Here is a 15,524-nt window from a genome sequence, read left to right as displayed (position 1 = left end):
TAAAAATATAATAAATGAACTCCAAATACACTAGACTTTTAAATTTCTTCACTTCAATATAAACCAGTAAAATAACTAAAGTGATTAATTATTGTCATTAAATTAAATTTATTGTTTTTGTACTTGTGTTCTTATTAAAATTCCGAGACAAATAAAAGGTAAATTTACTTATTTAAATTTTTTTTTAGTTTGTTATAAAAATATTTATAACTTTTAATTATTTACAGATGAAATATTTAATTATAATTATTTATTTACTCAATGTTATTATACGAGTACATTTACAACAGTTCAATTATTCAAATTCGACAATAGACCATTCGTCACAATCAAAATGCTTTCATCAAGACTATATAGACTGTTCTGATGTCATGAATTCAAATAATTGTCCATGTAAAAAAATCAAATTTTTATCAGATGAAATTGAACAAAGGGATGCAATTTATTGCTGCAATTTGAATTCAGACATACTTGACACTTCTCTTGATTGTGCAAGTAAATAAATATACTATTTCATCGAGCTTATTTAACTTTAGTTCAGTCAATTAATTATTTTGAATATATTTATTTAAAATAGATTTTTCATCAAATATTTATGATCTCCATATAAGAAATGCGACTATTGACGTATTAGATATAAGTGGAGTAAAATGGAAAAATCTAAAATCACTGTCAATAACTGATGGACGAATAAATCGTGTTGAAGGTCAATTTCTTAATGATACAAAAATTTATTGTTTGAATTTATCAAACAATGCTCTTACAGATATTGAGAATAATTTTATGACACAATTAAATTATTTAAAGCATCTTGATTTATCTTACAACAATATTACTCATTTACCAGCATTAAATGAAAAACTTCATACATTGGATATTTCTGGTAATGACTTTTATTTAAATTTCATTTCTTCAATACAATTAATAACTTTTTCTTGTACATGCAGGAATAAATACAATTTCATGCACGGAAATTGCAAATACTATAGATACAAATAAAAATTATTCACGGTGGTTATCGTTTATTCACAGAAATAAAAGTGTTTGCTCAGCTTATAATAACTATGTCTGGTTTAATGAAACTGAGCAATTATCACTCGAAGAACTTCGACATATTGAAAATGTAATTAGCCTTACAAAATAATTATTTTAAATTATGTAATACAGTAGAAAAATTTACGGAGCGAGCGTGGATTAAATCCAGAGTGAATCAAAGCGGATGACTTCCTATTTATTTATTCCCCTTAGAATAAAATTCATTCTGAAAGGGAATTTACTGAAATATTGAAACTTCGGTTCGCAGAGAAATGAACTCGTGAAGGAAATTTATTTAAATATTTAAACTCCAGTTCGGAATCAAATTTACTCCGAAACGGAATTTATTTTATTATCGAAATTCTGGTTCGAAGTTAAATTCACTTCGAAGTGAAATCGACTCTGAAAAAAAAATTAATTTTCATATTGAAACTTCGATTCGGAGTGAATTCGAATTGAAATAAAATTCGTAATAACTCCGAATTTTTCCCAGTGTATATAAATTTAATAATTTAAACTACTTTTATAAAGCTCCTTTCAAAATGTCCAAGAGGTGAAAACTGGCACTGCAAATGTAATTTTAACAGAATGGTATCATTTGCAAACAACGTATCAGTAAGAACTGTCGATGTTGATTGCAGCAGTAACAATTTGACTGAATTACCTAAAGAACTTCCTCCTTATACAGTTACTCTCACTGTTACTAATAATAGCGTATGTATTTATTATTTTCCACCAGATCTAAACTTTACAATACAAATTTTTCATCATACCTCCACCGAAATTTAAATTCCTGCTCTGTTTAGAGGACAGATAGTCGTTCTTTGCGCAGAGGTAAGAATTTAAACTTTCAGGTGCAGATCTGCTGAAAAATATTCTAATATTCATTGATTTGTAGATTGATAAATTAGATGAAATCATTACCAATCCATCCTATCATTACTTACAACACTTGTACGCTGATTATAACGAAATATCATCAATAAATATTCTCGAAGGATCAAAATTTGCAAACACTTTTTATTCTCTTTCTCTCCGTTTCAACAAACTTAAGTCAGTAAGTAATTTTATTACAGTAGAGACCGGATGTTAAATAAATAAATTAGATAATACATTTATTTGATGCAGATCCCGACTTATATTTTGGTACCGAAACAATACAACGACTCAGATGAAGTGAATAGTTTTATAAAACTCGGTGGAAATGAAGTATTTTGTGACTGTTATGCAGCGAGATATCTCAAAGATTGGCTTCTATTAAATGTTATTGATGACGATCAAGTTTATTGCAAAAATTGTCTAGACCGAGTAGTTGATTTAGATGTAAAGCAAATGTGCAAATTTAATAATGATCTGACTGATTATATTTATTGCATTATTACAATTGAAGTAATTTTACTAGTAACTGTATTGACTAAGTTTTTTTTCGATTATTGGTACTACAAAAAAGAAGGTAAACTTCCTTGGTTTTCAAAAGTAATACCGAAGTCACGTTTCGACTGGTTTTTTGAAATTCATTTGTAGTTTATTTTAATTATTACTAAGAACTTTATAAATATTTTTAACTGCTGGCTGCCATATCGCCTTCTACTCGAGTAAATAAATAGACACGCAGACTGGAATCTCTTACTTTCCTTCTATGGTGTGTAATATACTATTTTGACGTTGCTGATAATGAAACTCTGTTCCAATTCAGGTAATCATGAAAAATATTGTGTATAACTCATCCTGAAACACGATTTTAAACTGCGGGTGATGTCAGCCTGCCTACGACTCGGGACAGCCAACTACCCTGGTCTGAAATCATCTTTTTACATCCTTGATTACACAATATACTATTAAGTATTTTTGTAGCTGTCCCACAACAGTTACTCAATAAAAAAAATATGTTTAATTTGTAAATTCATGTAACACGTAATTAATGTATCAAATTTTTAATCAATATCAATTATTTTTACAAAATCATATACATTTGTATAATATTAATTATATATATTAAATTATAATTACTATATTTCTCAAACAGATTTTTGTTTTTTCTTCAATTTCTTCGGCGAAGTTTCACAATTTATTTTTTGTGAACTTATTACTTTTTTTTTCTTTAAAGTTTTTGAAAACTTATTTTTATCCTTACCGTTAACTGCGCTTTGTTTTTTATTAATTATCTCTTTATTACTTGTATCAGTCTCATTAGTTTTTTGTAACTTTTTTGAATCAGATGGTTTTTGAGTTTGTTCACTGTAAATAATACAAAATTTTATTAAAATCCGCGCACTTATTCCTTAATTTTCTTTTTTTTAGTTAATTATTACTGATTATAAAATATAAGTAATAAAATTAAAATATACCTTGTAATTTTTTTTTGTTTTTTCGGTTTCTTAAGTGATGTTGATATAGAATCGCGTTTTGGCGCCACGCGTTCTAATTTTTTCCTCTCACGTTTGTCGTGTTTTTTCATACTGAACATATAATCTGGAACTTCACATCCAGATGCACGCATAACTACTGCAATACTATAAAAATAATTATAATTAATATTAATTGTTTTCATATTACACTGAGATAAAAGAAATATTTTTAGAATAATTTAAGAATATAATTATATATTTATAATTATTAAGAATAATTTTAAAAAAAAAAAACATTCTCGCGCTGATAAATTTTTTTATTCGGCTCTAAGAAAACGTGACGTTCGCAGCTCATCAAATAATTTTGAAAATTTTTCTTTCGGTTTTATAAAATTTTATTTTTTAGTTACCATTGAAAGTCATTCGTTTCATATTTGTGAATATATAAATATTTATGTGTATATATTTCTTTCATAATGGGGGGGGGGGGGGGGGTCTATCATTTATAAAATTTTGCGTGACGTATTTTATGAACGACCCTTACAGAAAAAAAATTAATTTCTTGACGCAAAATATTTTTTTTTTTAATTTTTTTTGCAAAGAAAATTTTTTACCAAGTGAAGTCATATAAAAGAAAAATAATACCTTCGTAAATTAGTAGTATCTGACTCAGTAAAAAATGTAATAGCTTTTCCTTTATGTCCCGCACGTCCTGTTCTACCGATTCGATGAACATAAGAAATAGCTGACGGCGGAAAGTCGTAATTGATAACAAGATTGACTCCTTTGAAATCAATACCACGACTCATAAGCTCGGTACAAATAAGTACCCATATTTTTCCTTCTCTAAAGCATCTCACAACATTGTCCCTCTGTAAAACATAAACCAAAAATTTTACATTCACCAAATAAAATAATATTTTTAACCAAAATAATTATCAAGTCTTTACTTGTGTTTGTGTTCTGTCTGCATGAATAACATCGACGTTAATTCCATCATAAATGAGTTCACTGAACAATTCTTGGGCTCTCTCTTTACTCTGAACAAAGACTAGGACAGGCGGAGCCATTCCTTTGCTAATAATATTTCTGAATGCAACGAGTTTTCCTCTCTCACTTCCAACAAACAGAAGTTCTTGATCTACAAGATCAGTTGCCGCATTCCTGTGTCCAATAGTGACACCAATAAAACCTTTCAAGTTACGGTTACACCATTTATTAACAATTGGTGTGTTAGTTGCACTAAACATGGCAGTACGGAGTTTTTCATTGCTGCAAGCTGATGATATCTGTTTCAATTGACTCCGGAAACCACGAGTCCCAGCTTCAAATAACTTGTCTGCTTCATCGATGACCAACCACTCGACATTATTTAAAGAAATCGCTGGTGGTTCGTGATTTATTAAACACAATAATCTCTTAGGTGTCGTGATGAGAATGTCAAATTTTTGCGAACTTTTAGGTCCATATTTATCTAACGCTTGCTCCAATTTACTGATAATGTGGATTCGGAAACCTCGACCTTCACTTAATCGCATACATTCTCTATATGTTTGTTTTGCTAATTCTCTCGTTGGATTCAAAATTACAGCTCGGAAACCTTTTTTTGCTGGGCCTTTCAGATGATGGATTATCGGTAGTAAGAACGCAGCTGTTTTACCAGAACCAGTTGGAGCGCACGCTAATAATTGTCTTTTCTATAAAAAAATATTTAATTAAAATATTAAGTCAGTAATAAAATAATAATTTACGACTGACTGCCCAAGTATTACTGCTAAATTTATTAAATATGATTTAAATTTAACTGTTTAATAAAATCTCTTCTCTAAAATTAACTCTGGAATTTGTTTATTTTAATTATCATTGGGATTTAATGAAACAAATCTCATCATTAATTACCAAATTTATTGATTTCATTGCCGAAAAAAACTATTCCTTACTCTCTTAATAGTATAAATTAGATAAATCATTTACCTCTAGCATTATTGGTAATGCTTGCATTTGAATCGGCGTCGGAGAAGAGTAATTGCATTCCTTTATATTTTTTAGAAGATCTTCAGGAATATTGTAGGCTACTCCAAGCTCATCAAAAGACTCTATTGGCTTTGGAACATGTCTACCAATTACAGATATACGATTTTTATTTCTAAAATGATTTATCTAAAAAAAAATAATTAATATTGTAAATATAAATAGACCATTACCGAAATGATTTTTAATAAAAAATATAAAATATACCCTTTCTTTTTCTAATCTAATTTTTTGTTCTTCAGTCGACACTTTTTGTTTCTTATTCTTTTTAACTTTAACTCCATCGACTGGGACAGACATACCATTCAATAAAACCAGAGTATTTTTATTTTCCTGAAATTCGTTGCTCGGTACTTGATAAATTTCCTCATCATCTGAAACTTGATCATGTTTTCGTTTAACTGAAGGCGCTGATTCAACTGGTTCAGTTTTTATTAATTTTTCTTCATTTTTTTCCACTTTCGAGACATTCTATAATTAAACAGTTAACAACATTCATAAATAAATATAAAAATAAATAATAAATATTAAAAATAAGGTTATAAGAGCAATATCTTACTTTGAATTTTTCAACATCTGAACGGAAACGTTTTTTATCAAATTTGGTACCAGCTGATAATTTTTTAAATAAATCAAAAGCATCCATTATCAATAAATTTATTAATTATCATTAATAATTCAAATGTATTATAAATCTTAAAAGATTGTCACAAACACGTGGGTAATAACCTTTTTTTAATTTTAAACATTAAAAACTAACCAACATGCGCGCCACTTTCATCATTAATACACTCTCCGCTGGGTGCCATACTTTCATCCTAAAAACATTTCTGGACATGTACTGGGCCTATTATACCGCAACTTTAACAAAAGGCTTGATCGAGGTGATAAGTTTACAATTGTTAAATCTAGTCAAATTGAATGTTGTTACTTTTAGTAGACCCATTATTTAAGTCGACTTTCTTAAATCTTTTGTTAAAGTTGTGGTATAATAGGTCCAGTACATGTCCAGAAATGTTTTTAGGATGAAAGTATGGCACCCTCTCCGCTAAATATATGGCGCGAAAATATTGAAATTAAAAAAATTTATTTATTTTTGACATTTCGCGAAGAAAATTGAAAATTGTCACATTCAGCTACAGATATTTAAGTATTATTATCTAGTGGCATCACAACAGCTTTCGGTTATTTGAAAAAATTGACATCAGTTAGAAATTAAATTTTTTTAAATCAAACTGAAACTGATAACCTCTTCTTTTCCACTTGTTCTATCCAAGTTACACAGAGATACTTTATGTCATAAAAATGTCTTTTAAAAGGACAAGAAAATTTTTATTTGTCTCCAAGTCAAGTTTTTTTATTTAAATAAAACATACAGATGTTGGTCCTAGGACTCACAAGAAATTTGTATTCTCTTTGACGTCTTAAAAAAATCATCTCATTTGACAGGTCATTCAGATGACACTTGATTGTTTATTATAATTTAAATTTTGCCGCCGTTTGTGTCAAGTCTTTTGTAGATATTTTTTAGTGACATAAATCTCTGATTGTTTTGTCAACATTTAGGCGTCTTATCAATCTGTCAAAAAACTGTTATCTTATAGATGTCACCAAGCCAAAAAAGAAATTTTCACCTGAATACTACAAGGAGTCAAAGCTGAGAATGACAATCCATCACATCAGCAGCGCCATCGATGAGTAGATTTGCAGCGACACCTTTATGCGCGCGCTTATAATTTTGAACACAATGGCCAACTTCGCGCCAAACATTTTAGTCAGTCTAGTATGCGGGTAGAGTTTATTTTTTTAACCTCAACTTTAAGCTGTTTATTATTTCCAAGGCCTCTAAATAATTTTAAAAATTATCCAGTACATTTACTCAATAAGTTGATGATTTTAAAACACACTTTTGTTTTTATCCAACAGTAATGTGTAGAAAAAAACACGTAAGTTTACAACTAAATCCATAATTATTATGATACAATTTTTTTTAATAGGCGTGTTTATTTACTTTTTTTTTTGTTGACAGATTTAACTAAAGATCCCAAGTACATAATGGACTCATATATGAGTTGTATTAAAGTTCGAGGGGTTCGGATCCTTCCCCCTTTCGTAAGTTTTCTTAAAATCCTACCATTTGTTTATAAATAAATTTATTTAAATAATTACCATTCATTGTCTGACAGATGACAGATGAACTCAGAGCAGAAATGAATTATTACAAACAATTAGCTCTAGATGTTGAAGAAAAATTATCAAGAATGGAAATGGCAAGTGATGAAGAATCCGTTGAACAGACAGTAAATTCATCTGAAGAAGATAAAGTACCGGGTTATAAAATTTCAAATTATTGTAACCAAGAAAGCGCTGTCAGTTCTGCTGCTGATAGTCCAGATCATCAGTCAAAAGTCTATAGTGATAAAATAAATAGTAAAGTGACAGATGTCAGTCAGAAAAGAGTTTCCGATGATGACGAGACGATAACTAACAGCACAGACATCAATAGATATATGAATATATCAGATTCTTCAAAGACAGACGTGACAGAAACGATTTCCGAGGCGGGAAAACCCCGTGTTCCTAAAACTCTGGATATTGTACCAATTACTGTTGAACTTCCGCATTTTTACAAACAAAAATCATCTTCAGATGTTGAAGAAACTGATGCAGAGACTCCTAAATTAGTAAGACAAGGATCTTATACATTGGATTCGCCAAGTCCGATGTTATTGGCGCACTTGCAGCACCGGCAAGATGATTATGTCCCTACTCCTGCGGTAAATGGTCTCGGGCAAAAAGAATGGAGCGTAAATTGTTCAAAAACTGAGTGGACGCTTAAAGACAAGCAAGGAATTGATGAAATTAAAAAAAATTCCAGCGACAGTGGAGTCAATTCAGCAGCAAGACGAAGTAGTATTTCTGTAAGCGGAAGTAATGACAGGAGTGATAAAATAATGGAAGATAAGACTGATAAACAATTAGTTGGTGTGAGCCATCATGCTGCTAAATCTGTTGACTGCATTCAGTCGATGCTGTCAAAGGAATTAATTTACGGTGCTTCCAATAAAAAAAGTAGCATTCCGGTTGTAAGATCAAAGTCCAGTAATGCAGTAAAAAGTTATGGAAATTATAATTGTAAAAATAGTAGAGATGTTTCTGTAAGTAATGCAGCTAAAATTTACGGCGGGTCTCACAAGTCATTAAGCAATGGTAACTCACCGAGTTTTAAAAAAAAAAATATAAGCAATAATAGGATGACCCAGAGCTTTGATGCCTCGACAAATGAACAGTATGACGGCAGTTGCACTTCAGATAAAACAACAAAACCAGTTATCACGTCGGAAAAATTACTCCAAGTGTTCAAAGAGATTCAAAAGACTCACCACCAGCAAATGGCGCATCTTATTGCTCGTCAGCAGAGAGAACAGATAATTATGCAGCAAGAATTCGAGAAGCAACAGCTGATGCTTCTTGAGCAGCTGGAAAAAACTTGTCCTGGTATTTCTTTGCCCGCGATAATTAAAAAAATTACAACGCCGGTAGATAAATTAAAAGGTAAAAATTCACCACGTGGTTCAGTGTCACTGCCAAGGGACAATCAAAATCGTTCGGATACTGAAAGTAGTCCATTAAATGGAAGTTCTTTTGGGTCTGAAGGAAGTTTGTCTATTAATTTGAATGTTTCTCATGATGCTTCGTTGTCGGAATGTAAAATAAGTCGTGAGAAAAAAATATCTAGTGTAAGTCGACAACTTTTTCCGCTGGAAAGTAAAACTACTCATATTCCTATCGCCAATGGCGCGGTTTATAATGACCGACATGTAAGTTTTTAAAATGATTTGTTTTAAATTTATAATATTATTATTAATTGGCGTTTATCATTTTAGATAAAAGCTGCGACAATTATAAACGCTTATGCACGTGGTTACTTAGTGAGGAGATTAATGAAGACTGAGAGAATTATGACTTTAAAAAATACCTACAGAGAAGCATTGCACTGTATGTTAAAATTACATGTTGATGCTCCGTGGGAGTTGGCTGAATTAAATTTTCATAAACGTTTACAGCATCAGGTTAAACTATTATATAAAAATTAGAGGTATGCGAATCAGGTTCGAATGCGGTACTCGATTCGAATCGAGGAAATTCCGATCAGCTTTAAAGTATTCAATAAGGCCATTTTTAGACAGCGCCCCTTACTTTTTCAAAATATTCAATGACTTTAAATTATAATGACCGTATTAAACTTTTGATAATTAATTTAAAAAAAGTTAAAGCGAAAGTGGAGTTTTTAAAATTAATTGAAAAAAGGCAACGCAGTTGCAGTTTCGCTGAGACATAGATTTAAAAAAATTATTTACAGTTGATATCAATTAGAAGTTAAACGAAATTTTGAAAATAAATATCAGTGAAAAATCTTCATATCAATTTTATAATTAAAATTTTCAAATTTTGTAGGCTAAAATTTATTCAACGAATTTTGTTCAACTCCCAATTGATAACTGTCAGTAATTTAAAAAAAAAATCTATACCTGAGAAATTGTCAATTTTTCAATAAATGAAAATTCGAAAAATTTGAATTCTTCAAAAATTCGAACTATTCGCACATTTCTGATAAAAATATAGAAAATAAATCAATTTAGTATTTAATTACAAATTTTTGTTTTTTCTTTTAGTGCGATGCAGCGTCAATGAGTATCGTTGAATTATTTTCTCAAAGTCCATCTAGAAAAATGACCATCATTTCACAAGATCGACAAATTAAACAAGCACGTCAACAACGACCAACTTCTGCTAAATCGTCGTACTCTTTTGCAACTCAGCGCACGTTAGCAAGAAAAAAATTCAAAGAGTACGATCAAACATAATATATATTTATATTTTTTAATATATTTATTTATTTATTGTGAACTCAAAATTATACATTTGTCAGATTAATTTTTCGTCTCAATAATTATTTTTAGTGATATTTATTTATATATATTATTATTCATAAATTTATTTTAACAAATATGCAATCTTTATTTTTAATTTATGATATTTAATTTAAATTATTATTTTTATGAGCAGTAAAATTTTAAATATAATTTTAGAATGGGAATAATTACAATGCCAGAGCCAGCTCCCAGACATCCTTGTACTGCAAGAACGCGATGTCAAACATGGACGTCTAATTCAAGAGAAAAACGTTCTCCAGGATTAATAAGTATGTAAATTTTTTTTATTTCAGCTGCATTGAAATTATAAGTTGATGTCTTCTGATTTTTATAACTAGCTAATGATGAATCATAGGAAAAATCTGCAGATATCTTTTTGTAGAGAATTGAATGCTCTACATAAAAAGACTCTTATAATTTTTTGATAAATCCATCCGTTCAAAAATTCTTTGAGCTTGAAGTAAAATTTATACTGAATTTCAAGATCTTTATACTTTTCCAACGAAACTATCAGACTTATCACAAAATGTCACAGGATCTTTTTTGTAGACAATTTTATTCCCTACAAATTATCTCTGATAAAATTTTTTCAAATACCGCATTGTTCTCTAGTTATCTACATTTTAATGTTGAGCTCTTAAAACCAACCAGAAAATTTTTTTATAAAAGCTTGACATTAAAATTTCAAAGTTTCTGAAAAATATCTTGTCTAGCATGAGATAAAACACGAACTCAGACTTTGTATAAAAGCAGTCAACCTCACCTATGTTTGAAATTAACTTGTTTCATCTCTTGTCATGCAATAAACTATTTTAATATTTAAAATTTATTTAATTATTAATATTAATGCAAAAAAATTAATTTCAGATCAAGGTATAAAACGCAGCACAAGTGCTGGTGCCGTCCGCAAACCCTGGCGATAATTAGCATTGTGTGCCTTAGTGTCAATAAATAACTAAGTCACAATATTAATTCCAGTACAAAATTTTATACCATCATTAATATCACCGTAGTGCCTGTTAACATTACGCTAAAAAAAGAAAAAAAAAAACGTTAAATAAGCAAAGAAAATAAAATTTTAAGTTAAAGCTAAAGGACTTAAGTTTCGATAATTCAAACTCGAGCTTTGTAGCCTGGAGTTATTTAACACGCAATTATTAATTTATTTAATAATATTTTAAAAAATTTAATGATTATCAAATCGAGCGCAAAATAATTTCTGTGATAATTATTAATTACATATATTCAATGTCATCTATTAATTTCATTTATTTTTTTTATACTTAAAAAAATTTAATAATCTAATTATTAATATAAAAATAGACAAATAATTAAGAAAATTTTCATTTTAATTATAATTACATTTAAGAATTTAAGTTGTAAGATTTTTAATTTTAAAAATAGATTCAAATAAACGTCCATGTAATTACTGCGAAATTCAATAAACAAATGCTTTCGTTATCAATGCAATGATGTCAATGTACTTTACTTACTTTATATATTTATTTATATTATAAGTACTCATATGTGTAGTTATTCATAGTACTAGTATTACGTGTGATTTGTTGTTGTAATTACGCTGTCAGTGTAGAGACCGGCAAAATAAAAAGCATGCAAGTAAATAAATGTGGGCGAAGAGTTGTAGTAACGGGATTAGGAATTGTTTGTCCTCTAGGAGTTGGTGTAAAAAATGCATGGAATGCTTTACTAGCTGGAAAAAGTGGAGTAATAAAATTAGACACTCCAGAATATAAGACTTTACCCTGTCGAGTTGGTAATATAACCTCTTTAAATAATTTTTTAATATTAGTGAGAGAATGACACAATTTGTGATCAATGATCAGGAACTTGACAGACAATTAAATTTTTCCGAATTTTTTTTTAACAAATGAATCACAAAAAAAAACAAAATTAAAAATATCGTGATCCTGAAGTTAGGAGACAATTAAAAATTTCTGGATTTTTGTTTTTGAAAAAATAAATTAAAAAAAAAAAACAAAAAATATGCAGATGTAGAAAATTAAGGAAGCTACAGGTGCAATTTTTTGAATATTTAATTTTTTTCAATTTATCGTTTTAAAAAAATTCAAAAACTATTAGACGTCGGTTAACTTCAGTATCATAAAATATCTACAAGTAGAGAATTAAAAAAAAAGTATTGATACATTTTTTAAAAATAATGTTTTTTTATAATTTATAGTTTTTAAAAAAATTACAAGAAGTCTGCTAACTTCAGTACCATGACAATTTATAAATTTTAAATAAACAAATTAATTAATTATTAAAATAATGAAATTGAAAAAAAAATGCGCGTACTGATTTTTCATTGATTCAAGGGGCAGTTACGAGTGTGAATGTAGCAGACATTAGACGGATTAAAAATTATAAATAAATAAAGTAAATAATTAAAAAAACAATAATTACAAAATTTTTTAAATGTGTATTTTTTTTAAATTTAATTTTATTAATTATTTACTCTATTTATTAATAATTTTAAATTTGTCTGATGTCTGCTGCATTCACACTCATGGAGCAGTTTTGAAATGATCCTGAAGTTAGCAGACAGTTAACAATTTTCGATTTTTTTTTGACAGTTTAATTACGAAAATTAAAAAAAATGCTCATGTAAAAAATTTAAAAGACTAAAGGCGCAATTATTTGAAATTCGTTTTTTTTAATTGGTCGTTTTGGAAAAAATGATTAAATGTTGGCTAACTTCAGTATCATGTTTTGAAACCGGGTTTAAATTATTATCGCTGGTATATTTATATATTATTACTGTATAGATATACTAGCAATATTATTTAGATAAGTGCAAAAATTCGTACGCGCATTTTTTTTTCAATTTTATTACTTTAATTAATTAATTTATTTAAAATTTATAAATTGTCTCATATCTGCTATATTCAAACTCATATTAAAACCCAGTTTAAAAAACTGGCGCTAATTACACATTTTTAAATTTTTATTCCATTTTATTTACGTATTACAAAATATATTATTAAATATATTTAGCTGCACAAATACCTAGAGGAAATGATGCGGGTTCATTAAATTTGGATGAAAAATTTTCTAAAAGTGAATTGAGATCCATGTGCCCGGCAACTGCGTACGCATTGATTGCTGCTGAAGAAGCTCTTGAAGATGCACAGTGGAAACCAACTGAAGAAGCAGATAAAAGAGATACTGGAGTGGCTGTAGGTATTGGAATGGTCGATTTAGTTGATGTTTGTTCCATGCACGAAGCAATGAAAAAAAGTTACAGCAAAGTCAGTCCTTACTTTATACCGAGGATCCTTCCGAATATGGCTGCAGGACAAATAAGTATCAAATATGGATTTCGAGGTCCCAATCATTCGGTTTCTACTGCATGTGCTACTGGAGCTCATGCTATAGGTGATTTAACCAGTAAATTATTTTAAGCAATACAATCAATTAGGGGAGAGACGGGCAAAACGGAGTACCCTCAGAATTTTATAGAAAAAAAATTTTTTAAAAATATTTTTATGATCCTGAAGTTAGTAAACAATTGAAAATTAAAAAAAGAAAAGAAAAATATGCACATGTAGAAAATTAAAAAAACTATCGGTGCAATTTTTCAAAATATTTTTTTTCTAGATGTCTCGTTTTTAAAAAAAATCAAAAAACTATTAGACATTTGCTAATTTCAGTACCATAAATTTTTTAAATATTTCAAAATGACTTTTGTAAATATAATTGAGCATTGTTTTGAAATATTCCTTCACCATTTTCGAAAAATTTTGTTTTTGTAAAAAAATAGTATGACATTAATTTGATTTTCTTCCTTATCAATTTACAATAAAAGAATTACTTCAGATGTACTTCAATAATAAATTTGAAAATATTTAATACTCAGTTTTTCTTCCCTTTCTCTTATATTTAATTATAAATAATTTTTTTTTCATTTTATTTTTTCAGGTGACGCTTTTCGTTTTGTAAAAGGAGGCGAAACGAGTGTGATGATTTGTGGTGGAGCTGAAGCTTGCATCAGTCCACTGGCAATCGCAGCTTTCTGTCGACTACGAGCTCTCAGTACATCTAAAAATGACCAACCCGAAGAAGCATCACGGCCATTTGATAAAGACCGTGATGGATTTGTGATGGGCGAAGGTTCGGCTGTTTTAATTATTGAAGAACTAGAGCACGCACTTGGTAGAAATGCAAATATATATGCTGAAATATTGGGGTACGGATTGTCTGGTGATGCTGCGCATCTGACAGCACCAAGTGAGGATGGTGTTGGTGCTATTCTAGCAATGGATAGAGCTTGCAAAAGCGCTCAAGTTGATCTTGCAGACATAACTTACGTCAATGCTCATGCAACTTCAACGCCAATAGGTGATGCTGTTGAACTAAAGGCTATTGATACTCTATTTGGAGCTTACAGTAAAAATGTAACAGTTTCGAGTACCAAGGGGGCACATGGACACTTGTTAGGAGCCGCAGGAAATCTGGAAATTGCTTTCACGATTCTCGCTATTAAAAATTCAGTTATTCCACCCACACTTAATCTACATAATTTAGATTACTCAGGTCCATTGCAGTTTGTTCCACTTGTGAAAAAAAAATGGAGTTCTATGTCCAAGAGAACTGCATTGAAAAATGCATTTGGATTTGGTGGTACCAATGCTTCGTTATGTTTTACGGAATTTGTTAGATAGTTTTTTGAAATTTTTTTAAAAATAAATAAGAAAATATTTTTTTAATTTATAAAAAAATTGCAGAGTGAACCCGAATTAAATCCGGAGTAGATGACTGTGTATTTATTTAATCCTCTTGGAGTAAAATTCAATCAGAAGGAGAATTTATTTAAATATTAAACTCCGGTTCGGAGTAAAATTCACTCCGAAAAGGAGTTTATATAAATATTAAAATTCCGAATCGGAATAAACATGGATTCAAATAAAATCCAAACCACTCACCTGAAAAAACAAATTCCTTTTTTACTCCATAGAGGAAGAGATTTTTTTAAACTCCGAAACTCCGAGTAACGAGGTGAATTCTAATTGAAATAAAATCCGTAATTACTCTAAATTCACTCCCGATTTTTTACAGTGTAATACTAGATATTAAATAACTTTATAAAATAAGTATTAATTACTAAAATTAAAGAGATACAGATAGACTGGAATGTACTTTATTTAACCATCAA

At 29.2% G+C, this 15,524-nt stretch overlaps 4 protein-coding genes across 5 annotated transcripts; 3 read left to right on the top strand and 1 right to left on the bottom strand.

Annotated features, from left to right (window-relative positions):
• The first annotated feature begins 43 nt into the window (after positions 1-43).
• On the top strand, positions 44-2,969 carry LOC103570872 (protein halfway-like). Its single transcript, XM_008548754.3, has 7 exons — positions 44-158; positions 228-495; positions 578-883; positions 948-1,123; positions 1,567-1,749; positions 1,934-2,092; positions 2,164-2,969. The coding sequence occupies exons 2-7, from the start codon at positions 228-230 to the stop codon at positions 2,557-2,559; spliced, it is 1,488 nt and encodes a 495-aa protein (XP_008546976.2). The 5' UTR covers positions 44-158; the 3' UTR covers positions 2,560-2,969.
• Positions 2,970-3,030: 61 nt separating this feature from the next.
• On the bottom strand, positions 3,031-7,066 carry LOC103570896 (probable ATP-dependent RNA helicase DDX52). The gene is made up of 8 exons (XM_008548788.3): positions 6,346-7,066; positions 5,974-6,232; positions 5,622-5,885; positions 5,358-5,543; positions 4,334-5,080; positions 4,029-4,255; positions 3,384-3,548; positions 3,031-3,273 (listed from the first exon to the last, which is right to left on the bottom strand). The coding sequence occupies exons 2-8, from the start codon at positions 6,058-6,060 to the stop codon at positions 3,054-3,056; spliced, it is 1,896 nt and encodes a 631-aa protein (XP_008547010.3). The 5' UTR covers positions 6,061-6,232; positions 6,346-7,066; the 3' UTR covers positions 3,031-3,053.
• Positions 7,067-7,152: 86 nt separating this feature from the next.
• On the top strand, positions 7,153-11,674 carry LOC103570871 (uncharacterized). Its single transcript, XM_008548753.3, has 7 exons — positions 7,153-7,360; positions 7,444-7,526; positions 7,601-9,235; positions 9,302-9,487; positions 10,091-10,266; positions 10,508-10,620; positions 11,219-11,674. The coding sequence occupies exons 2-7, from the start codon at positions 7,470-7,472 to the stop codon at positions 11,272-11,274; spliced, it is 2,223 nt and encodes a 740-aa protein (XP_008546975.1). The 5' UTR covers positions 7,153-7,360; positions 7,444-7,469; the 3' UTR covers positions 11,275-11,674.
• A 186-nt stretch (positions 11,675-11,860) lies between these two features.
• On the top strand, positions 11,861-15,500 carry LOC103577738 (3-oxoacyl-[acyl-carrier-protein] synthase, mitochondrial). Of its 2 annotated transcripts, none has more exons than XM_014441003.2 (3): positions 11,861-12,125; positions 13,367-13,747; positions 14,291-15,500. In XM_014441003.2, exons 1-3 carry the CDS (start codon positions 11,963-11,965, stop codon positions 15,031-15,033), a joined length of 1,287 nt encoding a protein of 428 aa, XP_014296489.1. In that variant the 5' UTR covers positions 11,861-11,962; the 3' UTR covers positions 15,034-15,500. The 2 variants fall into 2 exon arrangements, with proteins under 2 accessions (XP_014296489.1, XP_053598873.1); XM_053742898.1 differs by having other exon boundaries at positions 13,367-13,759; positions 14,291-15,474.
• Positions 15,501-15,524: the final 24 nt, after the last annotated feature.

The sequence above is a fragment of the Microplitis demolitor genome, chromosome 2 (genome assembly GCF_026212275.2).
Source record: "Microplitis demolitor isolate Queensland-Clemson2020A chromosome 2, iyMicDemo2.1a, whole genome shotgun sequence".
In the NCBI taxonomy this organism is placed as follows: domain Eukaryota; kingdom Metazoa; phylum Arthropoda; class Insecta; order Hymenoptera; family Braconidae; genus Microplitis; species Microplitis demolitor.
This window is presented reverse-complemented; position numbering and strand designations above follow the sequence as displayed.

Excerpts from the sequence above, each read along its gene's own strand:
- LOC103577738 (XM_053742898.1), top strand. The coding sequence starts at position 11,963 with ATGCAAGTAAATAAATGTGGGCGAAGAGTTGTAGTAACGGGATTAGGA. Across the intron at positions 12,126-13,366 it reads GACTTTACCCTGTCGAGTTG|CTGCACAAATACCTAGAGGA; the intron begins GTAATATAACCT and ends AAATATATTTAG. Across the intron at positions 13,760-14,290 it reads TGCTATAGGTGATTTAACCA|GTGACGCTTTTCGTTTTGTA; the intron begins GTAAATTATTTT and ends TTATTTTTTCAG.
- LOC103570896 (XM_008548788.3), bottom strand. The coding sequence starts at position 6,060 with ATGGATGCTTTTGATTTATTTAAAAAATTATCAGCTGGTACCAAATTT. Across the intron at positions 4,256-4,333 it reads CAGACAGAACACAAACACAA|AGGGACAATGTTGTGAGATG; the intron begins GTAAAGACTTGA and ends TATGTTTTACAG. Across the intron at positions 3,549-4,028 it reads GATACTACTAATTTACGAAG|TATTGCAGTAGTTATGCGTG; the intron begins GTATTATTTTTC and ends TTATTTTTATAG.
- LOC103570872 (XM_008548754.3), top strand. The coding sequence starts at position 228 with ATGAAATATTTAATTATAATTATTTATTTACTCAATGTTATTATACGA. Across the intron at positions 1,124-1,566 it reads AACTTCGACATATTGAAAAT|CTCCTTTCAAAATGTCCAAG; the intron begins GTAATTAGCCTT and ends ACTTTTATAAAG. Across the intron at positions 2,093-2,163 it reads GTTTCAACAAACTTAAGTCA|ATCCCGACTTATATTTTGGT; the intron begins GTAAGTAATTTT and ends TATTTGATGCAG.
- LOC103570871 (XM_008548753.3), top strand. The coding sequence starts at position 7,470 with ATGGACTCATATATGAGTTGTATTAAAGTTCGAGGGGTTCGGATCCTT. Across the intron at positions 9,236-9,301 it reads CGGTTTATAATGACCGACAT|ATAAAAGCTGCGACAATTAT; the intron begins GTAAGTTTTTAA and ends TTATCATTTTAG. Across the intron at positions 10,621-11,218 it reads ACGTTCTCCAGGATTAATAA|ATCAAGGTATAAAACGCAGC; the intron begins GTATGTAAATTT and ends AATTAATTTCAG.